At 47.7% G+C, this 18,812-nt stretch overlaps 5 protein-coding genes across 5 annotated transcripts; 4 read left to right on the plus strand and 1 right to left on the minus strand.

The window, feature by feature from the left end:
- Window positions 1–5,945: 5,945 nt before the first annotated feature.
- EDB93DRAFT_1242894 (WD40-repeat-containing domain protein) lies at window positions 5,946–8,407 on the plus strand (the record flags this gene model as incomplete). Its single annotated transcript, XM_041452080.1, has 8 exons — window positions 5,946–6,005; window positions 6,223–6,291; window positions 6,341–6,453; window positions 6,494–6,525; window positions 6,589–6,773; window positions 6,859–6,980; window positions 7,031–7,179; window positions 8,331–8,407. The coding sequence occupies 8 exons, from the start codon at window positions 5,946–5,948 to the stop codon at window positions 8,405–8,407; spliced, it is 807 nt and encodes a 268-aa protein (XP_041302894.1).
- A 3,213-nt stretch (window positions 8,408–11,620) lies between these two features.
- Window positions 11,621–13,206, plus strand: EDB93DRAFT_893227 (uncharacterized protein). Its single transcript, XM_041457845.1, has 7 exons — window positions 11,621–11,860; window positions 11,913–12,008; window positions 12,060–12,230; window positions 12,281–12,376; window positions 12,422–12,580; window positions 12,634–12,729; window positions 12,778–13,206. Exons 1-7 carry the CDS (start codon window positions 11,715–11,717, stop codon window positions 13,106–13,108), a joined length of 1,095 nt encoding a protein of 364 aa, XP_041302895.1. The 5' UTR covers window positions 11,621–11,714; the 3' UTR covers window positions 13,109–13,206.
- Window positions 13,207–13,220: 14 nt separating this feature from the next.
- EDB93DRAFT_1107727 (uncharacterized protein) lies at window positions 13,221–13,718 on the minus strand (the record flags this gene model as incomplete). The annotated part of the gene is made up of 4 exons (XM_041447766.1): window positions 13,221–13,274; window positions 13,340–13,439; window positions 13,511–13,618; window positions 13,672–13,718. 4 exons carry the CDS (start codon window positions 13,716–13,718, stop codon window positions 13,221–13,223), a joined length of 309 nt encoding a protein of 102 aa, XP_041302896.1.
- A 1,670-nt stretch (window positions 13,719–15,388) lies between these two features.
- On the plus strand, window positions 15,389–16,723 carry EDB93DRAFT_893332 (DOPA-like domain-containing protein). The gene is made up of 8 exons (XM_041457847.1): window positions 15,389–15,632; window positions 15,708–15,721; window positions 15,778–15,924; window positions 15,983–16,061; window positions 16,117–16,147; window positions 16,192–16,211; window positions 16,261–16,364; window positions 16,420–16,723. The coding sequence occupies exons 1-8, from the start codon at window positions 15,577–15,579 to the stop codon at window positions 16,536–16,538; spliced, it is 570 nt and encodes a 189-aa protein (XP_041302897.1). The 5' UTR covers window positions 15,389–15,576; the 3' UTR covers window positions 16,539–16,723.
- Window positions 16,724–16,907: 184 nt separating this feature from the next.
- EDB93DRAFT_1242896 (Aspartate/glutamate/uridylate kinase) lies at window positions 16,908–18,741 on the plus strand (the record flags this gene model as incomplete). The annotated part of the gene is made up of 7 exons (XM_041452081.1): window positions 16,908–16,926; window positions 17,026–17,213; window positions 17,266–17,376; window positions 17,426–17,521; window positions 17,577–17,751; window positions 17,807–18,611; window positions 18,663–18,741. 7 exons carry the CDS (start codon window positions 16,908–16,910, stop codon window positions 18,739–18,741), a joined length of 1,473 nt encoding a protein of 490 aa, XP_041302898.1.
- Window positions 18,742–18,812: the final 71 nt, after the last annotated feature.

The raw sequence follows: 18,812 nt of genomic DNA on the forward strand, positions 1-18,812 counted from the left end.
CGAGAAGGACGCACGACGCGACCCAAGGCTCAACCTCCCTGGGATTCAGATGACGAAGAAGAGAGAAAAGAGGTTCGGAAAGAGGTTCAAACTAAGCGAGTATCCTTCGCAACTCCTCCTACCCCCCCAGTCAAGACCACCATAGACGAGGTAGAGGATCTCGCGCGAAAAATGCACGGATTGGACATTGGAGATGTAGCCTACTCCGGATGCTACACGCGTTTAGTCTGCCTCGCACCAGCCGCAGCTCAGGCCTGGGCGCCACCACGCTCTCGCCAACTTATCAGTACACCCGCTCCCCAAGCATCATTGCCCTATATTCCGCTACCACCCCTCCAATACTCATCAAACGCTCAACCCAACTCCTCCTGTTTTTTTTGCGGCGGTCCCCACGCAATTCGTTCGTGCTCGATTGCAGGTGATTATCTACGAGCAGGACGAATCATTCGAGATGGTCAGTACTTTGCATATCCAGACCGGTCTCGAATACGTCGCACAGGAAACGAGAACCTGAGGCAGGCTATTGATGCGAGGTACGCGATACCAGCGCCAACCGCTACTGGATCAAACGCTATTCCCGTCGAGGCGCCGAGGTGTGAAAGCACGTCCCAACCTGTCGCACCCACCGAGATTCCCTCAACGGCCTTCATATCTGACTCCTACTTTCTCCAATGTGTCCCCATCGTCGAGAACCACGCTATAGTCGTCACCATTGAGGAAGACACAAGTGAAGAATTGGAAAGAGACGTTAACGCGGTCACACGATCCAAAGCGAAGGGAAGCAGCAATACAGAAACCACGCCTAAGCCCGAACGCATGATGCCAACCCCATCTCGTCTAATCGAAGCACCTCCTACAGTCCCTGCCTCAGAAGCAAAGAAACCGCCAGCGTTCAGATATGAATCCAAGGCAGCTACCCCAGATGCGGTACGGCGCGTCTTCAAGGGAATTCTTGACACAATGATACCCCACCTAACAGTAGCTGACCTTCTCGCTATCAGTCCCGAGCTACGAAAAGAAGCTGTTGAGCACTGTCGCACCTACAGAGTCCCCGCACCTATTACTGCCCTCTCAACAAACACCACTGCCTCAATACCTAGCGAGCAAGTTGAACACGCCACCCCCTTACGCGAAATCCGTGTTACTCTCAACGGGGTTCACTCGGAGCTTGGGTTGCTTGACGAAGGATCTGAAATCGTCGTCATACGGGAAGATATCTGGAAGAAGACCAAGGCGCCGATCAACCAGGGCGCTCGTATGCGAATGCAGACGGCAAATGGGGGATCACAGGAAATGGAAGGGTGCGTGGAGATGTTAGAAATAGAGGTAGATGGAATCAAAACCTGGGCTCATGCATATGTGGTGCCAGACGCACCCTATCGACTATTGCTGGGACGACCCTGGCAACGCCTCGTCCGTCTGTCAAAAGAGGAGGACACTGACGGCGTATATGTATCCATACGCGACCCTACAGACCCTGCTAACATTCAACGGGTCTCAACCACACCTCGTCTCTCGCCGCATCCTTCCCTTGCATTAACAGCCGCGGCACTCTCAACCACTCCTCTCCCGCTTCTTCCAAATTTATCCGCCATGTACATTTTCCCCCCGTATTCGACCAGTCCTATCAACATCTACCACACCATCAAGTCGTTTGGTGACGTCATCACCGGTTTTTCAACACAGCGTGACCGAGAGGACAAGATCGAGAGAGCTAATGACCAATACCGTACGAACCTAGGCATGAAGATCAACGCTAAACCTGGTAACGTTATTGCTGGTCTCCCAACACACCGTGGCCAAGAGAACAAAATCGAGAAAGCTAATGACCAATACTGTGCGAATCTAGGCATGAAGATCAACGCCAAACTTGGAGGCGTCAATTCACTGCCAAACCCCGAACGAGTCCTGGCTATCCCGCCAACAAATTTGATGCACATCCATCATCCCATCCTACCAGCCAGCTCTGCCAATAGATATCATGCTAATTCCCCCATTACCTCCTCAACCACCTCCTCGTATTCCCTATCTACAACTCGTTTAAATATGCCTATCCCTACTTCCCGTCTCGTTTTCTCATCCTTCGCCGAGTTCCTCCTCCAATCCCACTTCGACATTGACCCAGTCCGCCGCACTTTCGTCTATAAGAAGGTGGCAAACAAAGTGAAGCCCGTGGCAACGACCATGCCAGCACACGCGCGGATCATCCGTCGTTTCCCAGAAGACCCTCTCGCATCCTTGCCACTCCTTTCTCCCACACCCCCAGCATTCACTCCTGGCAAACACCTCACGAAAGAACGCATGGACGACCTCGGGGTATTCTCAAACGAGTTCTTGTGGCCGGAAGAACGAAACCTCGCCGCGCAAGTCCTATCCAACAACGAGGTAGCTCTCGCATGGGACGAAACCGAGAAAGGGCGATTCCGCGACGACTACTTCCCTCCGGTCGTTATCCCTACAATCGAGCACGTCCCATGGGCACACCGTCAACCACCCATTCCCCCTGGCATCAAGGAGGAGGTCGTCAAGCTCATCAAGTCGAAGATAGCGTCCGGCGTCTACGAACCTTCGAATTCGTCATACCAATCACGCTGGTTTTGTGTGGCGAAAAAGAACGGCTCCATTCGCATAGTGCATGACCTCCAACAGCTTAACTCCGTCACCGTCAAGGATGCAGCATCAATGCCTTACGTAGAGCTTTTCGCAGAACAATGCGCAGGTCGCGCGATATATTCAATGATGGACTTATTCGTGGGATTCGACCACCGAGCTCTCGCCGAAGAATCTCGCGATATCACTACCTTCCAAACTCCCCTCGGGACTTATCGTCTCACTGTCCTTCCCCAAGGATGGACCGACTCCCCGGCAGTATTTCAGAATGATGTGGCATTTATCCTCCAAGCTGAGCTTGATGTCGCACCCAACTTCCAGGACGACGTGAACGTCCTCGGACCGCACACTCGTTACGAGACCTCTGACGGATCGTTTGAACTCATTCCCGAAAACGCGGGGATTAGGAAGTTTGTATGGGAGCACTGTGTAGACGTTAACAGGGTACTACATCGCCTCAAGCATGCTGGAGCTACCGTCTCAGCGAAGAAGCTCTTCCTGTGCGTCCCTGAAGTCCTTGTTGTCGGCCAACTTTGCAACTACGAAGGGCGTATACCCGACAAGACCAAGGTCTCCAAGATCTACAACTGGCCACCTTGCTCAACTCGCACGGAAGTTCGCAGCTTTCTTGGCACCGCAGGTACTGTCCGCAACTGGATAAAAGACTATGCCCGGATTGCGAGACCCCTCACGAACCTTACGCGTCTCGACACTCCATTCGTGTGGGACGCGTCAACCCAACATGCCATGGACACACTCAAGGACGCAATCATCTGTTCCCCTGCTATTCGCCCAATCGACTACTCTTCGTCACTTGAAGTCATTCTCGCCGTAGATTCATCTCACATTGCGTGCGGATGGATACTGTTCCAACTTGACTCGGAAGGTCGTCGTCGTCCCTCAAGGTTCGGATCCATCACCTGGAATGAACGGGAATCCTGTTATTCTCAGGCCAAGATTGAGTTGTATGGCCTTTTCCGGGCCTTGCGTGCAGCAAAGGTATGGCTTATAGGCCTTCAAACCTTCTCAGTTGAAGTGGACGCCAAATACATACGCGGAATGCTTAATAATCCTGACATTCAACCTAACGCCGCCGTTAACCGCTGGATCGCGGGAATCTCACTCTTTGACTTCACCCTCCGCCACGTCCCTGGAAACAAGCATGTCGCAGCAGATGGTCTATCTCGACGACCTCCTGCACCAGAAGACGAGAAAGACGAAGACGAGACAGCAGAAGAGGCGGATGAGTGGGTAGATGAGATACTAGGATGTGGAGTGTGGGAAGCGAAAAAGATCGATGAAGAATGGCCCATCACAACAACCTCGAACACTTTAGTACCCAGCTCTACTCCTCCCGCACTTAACGAAATCCCCGCCACTGAAAGATCCCTGAGCTTTGACAACGACCTTCACACGATCCTAACTTATCTCAAAACACTGTCATTTCCGTCTCCCACAACCCCCAAAGATCAGTTACGTCTCATCAAGCGTGCACGACAATTCTTTGTTCAAGGACAGCGCTTATGGCGGAAGGAGCAAACAGGACGCAATCAGCTCGTTATATTCACGCCAAACCGATATCGCATTCTCTGCCAAACACACGACGAACTCGGGCACAAAGGATTCTATTCAACCCGTCGAACCATCGCCGACCGCTTTTGGTGGCCCTCACTTGACGCTGATCTCGCTTGGTACTTGAGAACTTGCCATCAGTGCCAAATTCGATCAAACGAGAAGGTTGTACTCCCTCCGACTGTTTCGATCCCGGCTCCTCTCTTCCGAAAAGCCTTCACCGACTCCATGCACATGCCAGCATCCCACGGATACTCTTACATCGTACAAGCACGATGCTCCTTAACGAACTGGCCAGAGTTCAGGATGTTGAGAAAGGAGACGGGACGCACCTTGGGTGCTTTCATTTTTGAGGAGATTTTGTGCAGATGGGGAGGACTCGAGGAAATAGTAACTGATAACGGGACGCCTTTCATTGCAGCACTCGATTGGCTCGCGCAGAAGTATCACATCCGCCATATTCGCATTTCAGCCTATAACTCGAAGGCAAACGGAGTCGTCGAAAGGTCACATCGCACCATTCGCGACTCACTCGTTAAAGCTTGTAAAGGCGACATTTCGGACTGGCCCATCTTAACTCATCACGTCTTTTGGGCTGACCGAGTTACCACTCGAAAGTCTACAGGTCATACCCCATTTTTCATGGCACATGGCATTGAGCCTCTCCTTCCCTTCGACATCACAGAGGCAACTTTTCTTCTCCCTAACATTGCGTCCCAACTTTCCTCCGATGACCTATTAGCCATACGCGCTCGACAACTGGCCAAACGAGATGACGAATTAGCGGAAATTCATAGCCGAGTACTCAAGAGTCGTTTCTCGTCAATTCGCAACTTCGAGAGCCGCTTCGCCAACACCATTCACGATTACGCGTTCAAAACCGGCGATCTCGTGTTGGTCTTGAATAAGAAAATTGAACCAGCGTCCAACGCTAAGTGCAAACCACGCTACTTTGGACCTATGATAGTTGTTTCGCGATCTCAAGGAGGCTCTTACCGTCTCGCAGAAGTTGATGGTGCCGTTTCAAGACTCAAGTTCGCAGCCTTTCGCCTCATCCCTTATCACCCTCGATCTTCAACTTCCCTCAACGTTACTCAATATATCGAGATCAAGCATCTTTCGGGCACCGTCGAAGAACTATGATCTAGCTGCGTTGTCTCATGTTTTATTACTCTCGTTTTATCAGTTCCCTTCTATCTTACTACACGCTACATTTTTTTTAGTTATATTGTTAGAGGATCGACCGAGGACGGTCGATATTCGAAGTAGGGAGGGGATGTAAGGATCACATATCCTTTGTGCCCCGACCAGCGCTTCAAAACCAAGCGTTCGGACGAAAGTCCAAACCAACCACGTGACTCACGGATGCGAACAAGCGTCACATTCGCATCCGAGTTACGAGGTTACATCCTTCGTCTCTTACTATCATTATCTCACTGTCGTCGACAACCAGCTCGCTCTCCCGCCTTCCTTACACGATACCCAGACATCTATAAACCTTCTTTCGTCACTATTCTCATAATCCCTCCCTTGACACACCGAAAACAGCCAAAACCAATACGAAATTCTCGTCATTCAGGTGCTCAACGTACTACACCATTACCACCAACCATTCAAAAACTTCTCGTACTCCATTTTATTATCGATGTTTCACCCTGTTAGGCTCAACGCCACCACTCTCCGTCTCACCAAATCATTCTTTTCGTTACAGCAAGGACCCTTACCCTATTTTCACAACTTAAATACACGCATGTACGCTCATTATGATTAGTCTTTGCTCCCCCGCTAGATTCACGCGCGCATTCCGTCCGAAACGTCCTCTCGTCAGAAGCCTCAGCACTCTCATTAGAAAAGTCTTTCATTATATTCGATCCCTTCTACTATCGGTTACTTCGACGATCCCCGTCGAACTCGCAGATAGCCTTACAAGACTTATACAAGGATCAGCAAGTGAATCGTCTTGCCATCTCACCCGAGTAATCTCAATGTCCTGTTTATTTATGCACGAATTTACTGATGGGCTCATTTTAATTTAGTAAGCGCCTATTGGCCGCAGCAATTCACAAAAAGGTCTACATTTATGAGATTACCAGCACCTCCTCGGCACCAGTGCGCGCCCTATTACTTGTTACCATCTCCATCCATTTATCCCCTTTAGCTAACGTGCCTGGATGCACATACAAATAATGTAACTTCCGTATCCTTCCACAGCGAAGGTAGGTGGTTGGTGACGGGTAGTGAAGACGGCACCATCAGAATATGGGATCTCCGGTGTGTAATCTCAAGCCTCGAGCGCATAACATCCACGCAGAAGTACACAAGTGCATAGAACGTATGATAACGGTGCCCCTAGCAAGTTTGATCTCTTCCTTCATATCTCTTGCTAATACCCTCAAACTCCCCAAGTGAATGATGTCTGTGTCCATCCAAATCAGGGAGAACTCATATCCTGCGATCAAGCGGGTTGCATTAAGCAATGGGATCTATCCGAAAATCTTTGCTCGCACGAGCTGGTATGTTCAGAACAAGGTTGCAGTGGACGTCTTGCTGGAGACGCCCGAGGCGATATTCCTATTCGGTCCGTTAGCTTGGCATCTGATGGCTCTTGTCTAGTTGCCAGAAACAATAAGGTATTATCTACCCTTTCCTGATTCGTTATTTACATTCTTGGATTAGGGCAAACGCTACGTCTGGAAAATTAATGAGGAGAAATCAGATTTACCTCGTTATCAGGCGGTGACAAAGTTCACCGCCCATGAGAAGTATCTTACTAGGGTATTACTAAGTCCAGATGTGATGTGAGCGCATCCGAGCTACCAATTTGGCAAAGTCTCTGAAGGAGAGACAGATATCTTGCCACGTGCTCTGCAGATACTACCGTGAAGATATGGTCTATATCACAGAATTATGAATTCAGACAAGAGAAGGTGCTTCAAGGCCACCAATGCTGGGCTTGTGATTGCGCATTCAGTGCTAATTCAACTTATCTTGTTACAGGTGAGGAATTCACCTGTTGACTACATAGCCTAATGTATCTAACTCAACTCTTAGCGTCCTCGGGCCACTGTCATTGTAGCGGCCAAGCAAGTTTGGACTAGTCCATTCGAATTACATTTCCTGTGTGGGAGCGTCTAAAGAACTTCTGCTACGTATCCCGCTCTTGAGTTCAAGTCTTTCCCCCAGATACTAGCACACACCCGTTGTGCCTTCGGCACAGGAAGCAAAAAAGAGCGCTTCGCGCTCTTTTTTGGCTTCCTGGCCTTCGGCTACATCCTACCTTTGGGTGTTTCAATAATTATAAATTATATATATTGTATTTGTTGAGTCAAGGTTAAGTCCAAATTTAATTACACTTGGCATTTCACAAATTAAGACTAACTATAAGACAAATGTGAATGTGAATGTCAAGAAGGCTTCCAGCCAGGGGAAGGACCCTTCTTGAGTACCTGGTCCAAATGACGCCGCTCCTCCCAAGTTTTCCCCTTCCTCTCCTCAAAGATGTGTTCACGCCAAGCATCTGCAACCTTGCGCTGCTTTCTATGTTCAATTGCCTCATCCAAGCGTGCACAACTAACATCCCAGTCCATGTCATCGCGCTTGCGGACATGCTCGAATTCCTCATCTGCCCTGATCATTCTCTTGGCCATCTTTGCATTTTCTTGTCGAAGGTCATGAACTCGCTGCTGTGCTGCATGGAGACCCTCTCACCGAGTGGAGATCTTGCTGTATGGGTCAGTGAGCTGTCTCCGTTCAAGACGCCTCGAGTGACTCTCTGAAAAGTGGAGATGGAGTTCAGCTGCCCAGTCAGTCGTGCCTGAGGGTACTGATGGAGCAGTGGATGCAGCAACAGGCGGGGTGGGTGTCACAACAGGTGGAATGACTACATGGCATTGAGCACGTCACTGCAGTTGGGCAGCATAACTTGTGTCCAGACCCTGCAGAACCCTGGCATTCCAGTCAACAGCAGGGGTTGGCTGGAGAAAGCTGGTGTACCTCATAGCCACCATAAATGACAAATCAGACAGACAGAAACAACAGAACTCACCTGGCAACATGGCCTGGCATGATGGGGAATGCAACATCGGAGTCACCACAGGCCACAGCAAAAGATGCTGCTGAAGGTGCTGGGGAAGCACTGGGGATAGCAGCTGCTGTAAATTTTCCAAATCAGATGAAGACAAAGGAAAAGAACTCACCTCGAGGCGGCTGGCTCTGTGTCACGTGACACGGTAAAAAATGCGCCCATGTTGACAGTACTGGCAGGGGCAGGCTGAGTGCTAGTAGGAATTGTCATGTGAGGGCAGCAGGACACAACCGGAGGTATTTGAAAGCGATGGGAAATTTCGGCAGGTGAAGGGTGAGGTCGTGGCAGCGCTGGTGCATTGGTGTTTGCAGCGTTGGGTTGCGGCGTTGAGCGCGGGTGGCACTCGAAAAAGCCATGCGAGTTGCCAAAAAGAGAACTAAGCGAGGTAAGCGAAAACCACATGGCGTCCGCATGTGGACGCCATGCGAGCAAACGTGGACACCATGCGAGCATGCATGGCACCCATGCGAGCAAATGTGGCCTCCATGCAAGCTTCACACGAGTGCTCGGTGCTTCCCGCAACCATTCTCCCTTACTTTATAGATGTGTGTTTTTATGAGAAGCGAGGGTCAGAGGTTAAAAATGCCTTAATCTTTGAGATCAAGTGTTCTAGAAGGGCCTAGAGGGTATCTATAAATCTATAAAGTAAGGGAGGATGGGTGAGGGAAGTACCAGACGCTCGCGTGGTTTTCGCTTGGGGCGCGTAGCACCATGTGGTTTTCGAGTAGATACGCTTACCTCGCTTATTTCACCAAAGGCCATGTGGTTTCGCTTACCTCGCTTAAAGCTTGATTTGGAAACTCGCGTGGCTATCATGTGCGTCCGCTGCCCGTTAGGGCAGCACGCATTTAGAAACATTTATTATTTATGAAATTCAAATTATACACAATAAATTCAACTATATATTAAGAATAGACAATTGAGAAATGGGAAACAGAAAAGGAGAATGGGAGAATGAGGGAAATGGGAGAACAGGGAAAATGGGGAAATTTGGAGAATAAGAGAACAAAGAACAGGAAAACAGGAGAAAGGGACAATAGAAGAATGGGAAAAACAGGAGAACAGGAGAATGGGGAAATGGGAGAAGGGGAAAGGGGACAAGAGGATGGGAGGATGACACAAGGAGGACAGGAGGAGGACAACAGGACAGGAGGAGGACAACAGGATGGGAGGAGGGGGCACAGAACACCAGACACAACAGTAGATGAGAAAATACATATATTCAATTGTACTTTTACTTTTGTCAATTTGAATCCTGCTCAAAGTATGTAACTTATTTTGAAATTTTGATCACAACTCAGTGAATGAAATATAATTTATTTCAAAACCTGCAATGATTCATAATTTTCTACAAAGTGCTTTGTAGCACCCTGTAACACTCTGTAGCACAGTATATCCTGCTCATGAATGACAGGAGGACAGGAGGGTTCAATATATCTGAATGTAATATATCATGCTCAACTTGATGAATACAATATAATTTATTTCAAGACCTAAAATAATGATTATTAAAACACCCAAAGTAGGATGAAGCCGAAGGCCAGGAAGCCAACAAAGAGCGCGAAGCGCTCTTTTTGCTTCCTGTGCCGAAGGCACAATGGGTGTGTGCTAGTCTATAAAGTAAGGGAGAACCATGAGGGAGGGAACGGTCGCTCGCATGGTTTTCGCTTGGGTCGCTTGGGCCGCTAACGGACGCTAAATGCCATGTGGTTTTGCTTACCTCACTTAAAGCTCGATTTAGAAACTCGCGTGGCTGTCACGTGCATCCGCTGCCTGTTAGGGCAGCACTCATTGAAAAACATTTATTATTTACGAAATTCAAATCATAATAAATTTAACTACATATTTAAGAAAAAAAATTAAGAAGAAAAGACAATTGAGAAATGAGAATGGGGAAAATTGGAGAACAGGAGAATGGAGAACAGGAGAATGGAGAACAGGAAAACAGTGAAAAAGGGAAAACAGATGAATGGGAAAAATAGAAGAATGGGAAAACAGGAGAAGTGGGAGGAGGACAACAGGACGGGAGGAGGACAACAGGGAGGTAAGGGGAAATCAACACATTCAATTGTACTTTCACTTTTCTTATCTGCACAGAGAACATGGAAACAGGAGAATGAGAAAACCAGAGAACAACAGGAGGACAGGAGGGTTCAATGTCTAATCCCATCAATTGTAATATATCATGCTCAACTCAATGAATACAATATAATTTATTTCAAGATCTAAAATAATGATTATTAAAACACCCAAAGGTAGGATGAAGCCGAAGGCCAGGAAGCCAACAAAGAGCGCGAAGCGCTCTTTTTGCTTCCTGTGCCGAAGGCACAACGGGTGTGTGCTAGTATCATTTGATTCCAGATAGTAGTATTCTTTCCACGCGGCTTTGTCAAAGCTCCGAAAACCTTGATTCATCCTCGTGTTATGATATAGTAATGACGCGGTGGTTTTTTTTTTGCTTCCGCGACGAAATTAATCCATGCTCTATTGACTCTGCCTATTCACCGGTCACCAGCAGTCACCCCAATCGTCTGGGACAGTCGTGAACTGTCTATTGGAAAATCAAAAGACATCAATTTGTCCCATAGTATAATGATGGACGCATGATAGGTTGGATTAGCAGTACACAAACGTCGAGTTTGGAAAAGCCGTGGGCTAAGGGAAACATGATTCCGTCCTCCTCTTTGATAGCATACTTCAAAATCTTCGGTCGGCGATAGGGAACTCAGGCTAGCACTTCTTTCTGAGAACTTGACGAGGGTCGTGTCTAATTTGTCCCATGTAACGACGGACGCATGATAGTGGATTGTATGGAAATGGGCGAGGGCCGCTTACAGTAAAGTTGAAACCTATAGACACATTAATTAGCTGGCAACCCAAGGGAAGGCTTTACTAATTTTGTTTTGAGATTCGTCTCGCCATTCGATCTGAATCTGATGAGGCTGAACTTAAAATCAAATGCGATGCCTCCTGTCGAGGTCTAGGTACATACCCACCTTACCTCAATTGTGGCCAACACGGACGCTCGCGTACTCAAGCTATCTTGATTCATATCAGGAACCTATTCTCATTGCTCCATAGTACCCCCGTATACGCTAGTATGCCATCGGAATACGGATCTTTGGTGGTAATCTCACCATGTCTACGCCCCCTAAAGCCTCGATTGCACAATAACCGCGCAGAAGAACGTATACGTAAGTGCATAGAACGGAACTCGCATCTTGTGATCAAGTGGGTTGTTGCCTGTCATGGTTTTGGTTCATCCTCACTTTGGAATGTATATACCCGGGTGAGCCTTCAAGTCAATTCATGAAAACCATGGTGCCATTAACATGAGGCCGCAGTGACGGTTTTGAATACTTGGTGATAGTTCGCTATGGTATAAAGACGGGATAAACTCATTCTCTTCCTTAGATCAACTTGCCTTTCCCCAATCCGCGACTTCAAGATGTCTGCTTCAACGTTACAAGGATCAGCAACACTCGGCAATTATAGCTTCGCGCATAATAATCCACCAACCCTCCAGCATAATAGAGATGTCAGCTTCGGCTCTAGTCCTCCGACGATGGGAAGTCAAGAATGTCCATTGCGAATGTATGCTCTGTCACTATTTATTTCTCATTCTCGTAATGAACCTCGTACACAGGTCGGTTGTGAACGACTACGGTTTGTCTGCGTCCACGCAACATATTGCGACAATGTCAGATATGAATACCGTCGTCCCTACTATGGAAAATTTCAAGTTCGTACACTTTCTATTGTTCTTACATACTAAATATAACAACATGAGTAGTGTTATCCCATGGACGTCAGGTAGTCCATCGAGTGGAGATGCTATCTTGCCTGGGTCCCCGCATATTTTACCAAACCCTTGCTATGATCTAGGAGATGCCAGGTTCAGGTCCGCCAGTCCTAGTCATCCAGGGATCGGAGGGGCTTACTGGTCTCCACATGCATTCCAAATGTGCTTTTTGTCACGTATTTTCTCATATCCACTCTAATGGTCAACCACAGGCTAGGACTAATTGGCCACACTTCGCCCGTGTCCTTGCAACGCAGTATGACCGCCTCGTGTACGCATTCCGTCGTCCCTATGATGGCAAACTCCAAGTAATTGCGTTTCTTATCTTCCTTACGTCACTCTTACAACACAAGTAGCGTTTCCTTCTGGGAACCAGACAATCACAAAACTGGTGCATCAGATGACCGGTCGCATTGTCGGTCATATCTCCACGATGTAGGAGGTGCCAGTTCTGGAGTCCTTAGTCATACATCGATGGAAAGGGTCTACTTGCCTCCACACGCATTCCCAATGTATGTCCTTTGTCATACTTATTTGCTTGTACGTGTCCTCATGTTCATCATAGGCCGGGACCGATCGGCCACACTTCACTCGTATCCTCGCAATGCGGGATGACTGCCTCGAATACACACTCTGTCGTCTCTATGATGGCAAATCCTAAGTTAATATTTTCCCTATCTGCCTTATATGAATCTGACAGCACGAGTAGCGCTGTCTCGTGGACACCATGCAATATCTCACATGGCACCTCGCAGAGTGTGCCCCCTCCGGTCCAGTCAGAACTGACAACCAACCAACCATCTCTCTATCTCTGCCGGTGGGTATATAACAACGCACCCTGCGGATATGACGGGACCTTGGAGGATTTAAAACAGCATTGGTATCACAACCATCTTCCTAAATGTCCAGGTGTGAGTATCCCATGCCAATGGGAACATTGCAACTATCACAAGCGAGGTCATCCCTCAAATAATAAAATGGTCCGCTGTTCCGTATGGCGGCATATATCTGAAGTCCATTTAAAGCGTCGCAGGAATTAGTAGACACCGAGTATGTTTTACTCTAACCTGCCATAGAATTACTGTGTAAGACTAGCCGCCTAACGTCGACAGGAGATGATGCACTTGATATAATATATAAATTACCGATCTATCACTTGCCAGCAGGGTAATTGGCTGCATTGGATTTCGGAGGTGGTTTACTGGTCTTACGAGGCCTTTGGTAACAATATGTTATTATTGGACTGATTCGCTGATAATATTTGAGCTTACCGGGCGATCTTGCGGAAGAGAGCCATCTTTCTGGTCTTTCTTTGAGGTCTTGTCGTCTTTCTTTGGTGCGGCAGCACAATCAGCCTTCTGCGGTCCGCGCCTAGAAAAACTGCCAGTCAAGTGTGAAATCCTCCGCGCCATTTGCAAAAATGTGCATTGAAATGAACGAACCGAGTCAAAGGACCTTGAATTGATTCCTCTGGCTCTGGACTACAGTCTTCTTCTGATGAGATATCGGAGTCATCCGAGTCTGAATAGACATCTGCCTCGGTTGAGGGCCTGGAAGCAATGATTGTGATTAATAATGTATACCAGGAGGTGGGTCATCTTACCCTTCATTTCGAACGGGAAGATCTTGTGTAATTTGGTAGGAAGTCATTGTTATCGATGATCGAGAACTTCGAGTTTCAGCCTGTTATATAGACAGAAGACGTATGACACAGGCAGGACAGCATGGCACTGGTATTTACACTATAGCGTAAAAAACGCTCTTTGTCTGCTACAGCACGCGAACGTTCATTGGTCCGTTACGGAGTCCTGTGCCCACTGCCGTGTTCCTGTGGTCCTGTAGAACAGTCTGGGGAAGCTCGGTTATGTGCTATGTACGTGCCTCGTTAGATTAGACAAAAATTACCATCCGCTGGTGATTTATCGCATATACTAGCCATAGCAGCCTAATTCAATAAGATTCTGGTCTTACCAGCTGAGATGATCTCACGAAATGTGCAGCAGACTAATGTTTTCCAAATGGTGAAATACCAGATGATGACAGGAAGAAGAGACACATACATAGCCTGCGTTATGTGTGCGAAGCGCTGAAGCTTGATTGAGATTTTCGAGGCACGACGACGCTTTCCAGTTCCGATTCGGAGCCGAAAATCTTATGTGGCCTTCCAAGTTCCGAGATCCTACTACATAGGACAGCTGGTGCATGGCAGCAGCCAGCTGCATAATCTTCCTGTGCCCGCTTCTATCTGAATGGATCTCTCTGTGAACTCAGCGATTATCAGCAGGGCCCGTGTGGACGGTGTGTTCTGGACATCAAGATTCGATTCAAATCCCGTCTGGACTCAGCGCATGCCTGTGCGGATCAACTCATGAGTCAACACAAGACTACAAACAGCAATATTCTTTGTAGAATATCCTTGACGTGGTTACCGATAGGTTTTGACGACACCTTGCGAACCCTGAGAACCCTGATTGGGGTCTTGATTGGCAGTACTACCACAGCGGCTGCCCAGCGAAGTGTGATCTGCGGTTTTCTCTGCTTCGCGTTAGCTAGTCTTTGCAAAGTCCCGCATCAACACCACTTTGTCGGTCACGAACACAACCCACCTGCTGTTGTCTCAATCACCGTACCTCATGCTGCCTTCACAAGGCCACTCATAATCACTGACAACATCGTGGCAACCGCAATACTCCTAGATCTACAACAATACTCGTCGAGACTGTGACTACGCCACAAGCAGCCATGGGCCGATCGCATAGCATGGTAGGGGGTTCATCGGGAGTTGGGAAACGACATACCTGTCTGTGTTTAACTCCCGAACAAGCAAGCAGAACTTTGACAGTTTCTCGGCACTATCGGAGTCGGATGATTTATGTATGCTCAAGATATGCGGCCGATGACCCACAGAAACCTATGAACTTTACCGCAGTGTTACTACAGCTCAGTTCTAACCAAGAATGTCTCGAAATATACATCACCAGGAGCCTCGACGACTCTGAAAACTGTACCTGTAGGATCGATGGATATTGCTTAGCCATACATGATCCTCCAAATCCTGTCCCCGAGATCGAACCTCCGAGCAAGTGATCAAATTTGTCGTTCGATTTAGCGTCATAACTACATACACAAACATACCAGCGACCACAGTTCTAACTATATCTTTTCCTTCAAAGCCATGGCCACCGCGCGCCATCCTCGATTTTTTCGTTCTTCCCTCCATGGATTGAATCCTTGCTCGTCTATTTATATTATATATATATATATATTAACTTAAAAAATTAATTGCTCAATATCAATGATAATCAACAGATGTCTTTCAACTACAACTCCTGCGCCCATTTGACCCGTGTCGCATAAGCAAATTGCACAGTCAACCGTCTCTGGATATCCAGCTGGAGTGTCTTACAAGTTTAAAAGTTTTTGATGTTTACATACTATATATATCATCCTTAGCACTGGTAGCTATGACCAGTTGCGGAGCCACACTTCTTTTCCCCAGCGGATCATAATGCCAGACTACCATCCACCAACCGACCTTGAAGAAGTTGTAAACTCTGAAGTCAAGTGAGTGCCTCGAGTTCCCTACCGAGTACTGATTACTGACTCTTTTTCATGGCTTGTTCGCGCTATATATGACAGAGAGTGGCACTTCCGTGAGTTGAGAGAATGACTGTCAGTCTATCTCTTGGTCGCTGAAGAATATATACAGATATCTACTTCCATCAGCGCAACGCTGATGAGCACCAGGCTGCATTGGACTTGCGTGATGCTGTCCTGCGTCTAAGGCGTGATGGAGCGTTCGTCGCTGTGCCATTATTTCGTGTGAACACCGATCCCATTGGCCCTCATCCAGTCGGTAAGTGTCTATCATACCCTTCCTGCCTGGAAAGAAATCACTCCTAAGTTGGTCCCAGGTTCATACGAAATCTGGGTGCCTTCGACCTCGTTTTCCTCGGTATTTTCGTACCTTTGCATGAACAGGGGTAATCTAAGGTATTTCTTTATTTCTTCTCAGTCGAGTCTCCTCATAACCTCATTGCAACCAAAGTATACTGGTACACCCATTGACCCGTGAAGAGGTAATCCATTTTCTTATCAAGTGTTTGACTGACTGACCGATGAGCGGGCACCTTTGCAGAGAAAGTGAGTACAGATTATCGCAGGTGTAACACACCTGACAATGACCTTCCAGAGACCATGAACTCCGGAATGCGTGGATTGGTCCTCCATTCCCTCTTGATTTGTCTACTCTCCCGGTGAAGACTGAAGAGTTACCTTTACAATATCCGAGTCTGAGTGAGTTTTATCACCATATAGCCCATTCGTGCAATCATACTAATCAAGCCCACAGAGCTAGGATACTCTGCAGCAGAACCTGAATTTTCCCTCGATCAGCGCCGCCGCATCGGTGCCAACCTCGAGCGCATCCTGAAAGGCGAGAAGGAAGCTGCCAGGGCTCCCATGAATTAACGATTTGAGCCATCTGATCGATTGAAACTGTTGGTTTTACGACTTATAGTGATTTTTTATGCATATTTAGCTACAATGTCAGTATGTGCTGGCGTAACGGTACGCGGATGAATGAACATATGAACATTTACCGCCGTCCCATCATAATTCAATAACACCCAGTACTACTACAGCTATTACTGTTCCGATATCGTTCATCCTTCGACATATAACGGTTTGTGATTTGGCGACACCTGAGGCCATCAAAAGATTTCAAGCATTTCATTACGTCGTAGTCTGACTCATATTAGCCGAGTCAGCGTAGTTGCACCATACACCTATCATCATCTTCTTGACTGCGATCACATCTACCGCCTCGACTTATACAAAATGTCACGACTAGTAAAACGTGGACCTCCCAGCACGATCGTTATCAAGCTTGGCGAGTACCAGTAGTCACTATCCCCACCTCACCTCCCGCAGATGTGTAATCTGTAAAACCCTATAGGAACATCCTCCATCGTCCATGAAGAAACGCACCAGCCCCTCCTGTCCATACTTTCTGCGGTTGTTGAGACCGTTATCAGTCTGCGCAGCCATGGACACAAAGTGGTGCTCGTCAGTTCTGGGGCGATTGGAGTTGGATTGAGGACGATGGATATCCCACAGAGACCAAAAAGTTTGTCTAAAAAGCAGGTATGTCTTCTTTCAGCATCCATCTTCTAAGATTATGACTGATTAACGGAAGGCTTTGGCAGCGATAGGACAAGGTCGTCTCATTGCACTATGGGACAACCTCTTCGGGCAGTTTGATCAGCGAACCGCTCAGGTTCTGCTAACAAGAGGAGATATATCAGATGTAAGATGCTTTCCACAGACGCCCTGTTCAAGCGCTGAACACATTTCAGCGCACCCGATATCTAAACGCTGTCAATACACTAAATGAACTCTTGTCGATGGGCGTGGTGCCCATCGTGAACGAAAACGACACCATATCCGTCAGCGTAAGTGTCTACTGAAGTATGGTGAGTAGTGACTAGGCGGGCTAACTATACGCAGGAGATTAAATTTGGCGACAATGACACGCTGTCTGCTATCACGAGTTCTATGATTCATGCCGATTACCTTTTCCTGCTTACAGACGTCGATGGTCTCTACACATCCAACCCACGAAAAGATCCCTCCGCGAAAAAGCTTGATGTAGTCATCTCTGTTGCTGCTATCCGAGCACAAGGTACGAATCCAGAGATACAGGAATGACTTGGTTGAACCTGAGCCCGTTCCTCCAGTCAGCACATCAACGCTAGGATCTAGCCTTGGAACCGGCGGAATGGAAACAAAACTGATTGCTGCTGAGATCGCAACCGGCGCTGGTGTAACAACTGTTATCGCATCCAGCAAACAGCCCTCAGTGATCGTCGATATCATGGACTACTATACAGCACTGAAAAGCACGTCAGTACCCACTTCAGGTGCTGCTAGCCCGATCACCACACAAAAGCTTAATCAGGTCGATTTGGATGAAGTCGCTGCATCGCTCAGTTGGCCAAGGCCTCCACATACTGTCTTTAAGCCTGCCTTGATTCCCATGCGAGACTTGAAGGCATGGACGAGCCATACCCTTTATCCAGCAGGTAGCGTGATTATTGACTCTGGGGCACATGCCGTATTGTCTCGTCGAGAATCTGGTGGCCGCCTACTGCCAGCCGGGGTGCTGGGAGTTCGAGGCTCATTTGCCTCTGGCCAAGCAGTTCGCATACTAGTCCACCGCCGTACTGACGGAGTTTCAGTTGAGGCCAAGGAAGTTGCACAAATGCCATACTACAACGTAGCCGCAACGACACCATGCACGCCGGTTCTAGAACCCGGGGCGTCAGTGACAGCCTCAGTCACATCCCTTGTTCCACTCTCACGTTCTGGGTCGTCGGCATCTTTATCAGATGATATGATCTCTGATTCTCAGACGATTACAGACGACGAAATCCCTTTGATCGAGAAGATGGATGAATGCGAAAATTGGGATTGTGTAGAAGTGGGACGGGGTTTAGCAAACTACAATTCTGCGCAGATATCCCGTGTAAGGGGCCTAAACAGGTGGGTTTCTTGTTTCTTGTTTCCGACGTATTTTCATTCAAATGTCTTCAGCGCCCGTATAGTTCAAATCCTTGGCTATGCAGACACGGAATACGTTGTAGAAAACATCACAATTAGAGTGTCTGGTTGATGTGGCAGTGTAGATGTAGATTATTTGTGCTGCACAAACAAGAATATTTCATCGATTTTTAAAGCAAGGCT

The sequence above is a fragment of the Suillus bovinus genome (assembly GCF_016758785.1).
Source record: "Suillus bovinus strain UH-Sbo-P2 chromosome Unknown EDB93scaffold_85, whole genome shotgun sequence".
NCBI classification, from domain to species: domain Eukaryota; kingdom Fungi; phylum Basidiomycota; class Agaricomycetes; order Boletales; family Suillaceae; genus Suillus; species Suillus bovinus.

Coding starts and splice junctions, on each gene's coding strand:
- EDB93DRAFT_893227 (XM_041457845.1), top strand. CDS start 11,715: ATGTCTGCTTCAACGTTACAAGGATCAGCAACACTCGGCAATTATAGC. Junction 12,377..12,421: donor CCTATGATGGCAAACTCCAA/GTAATTGCGTTT, acceptor TTACAACACAAG/TAGCGTTTCCTTCTGGGAAC. Junction 12,730..12,777: donor TCTATGATGGCAAATCCTAA/GTTAATATTTTC, acceptor CAGCACGAGTAG/CGCTGTCTCGTGGACACCAT.
- EDB93DRAFT_893332 (XM_041457847.1), top strand. CDS start 15,577: ATGCCAGACTACCATCCACCAACCGACCTTGAAGAAGTTGTAAACTCT. Junction 15,925..15,982: donor CATTGGCCCTCATCCAGTCG/GTAAGTGTCTAT, acceptor AGTTGGTCCCAG/GTTCATACGAAATCTGGGTG. Junction 16,062..16,116: donor ATGAACAGGGGTAATCTAAG/GTATTTCTTTAT, acceptor TTGCAACCAAAG/TATACTGGTACACCCATTGA.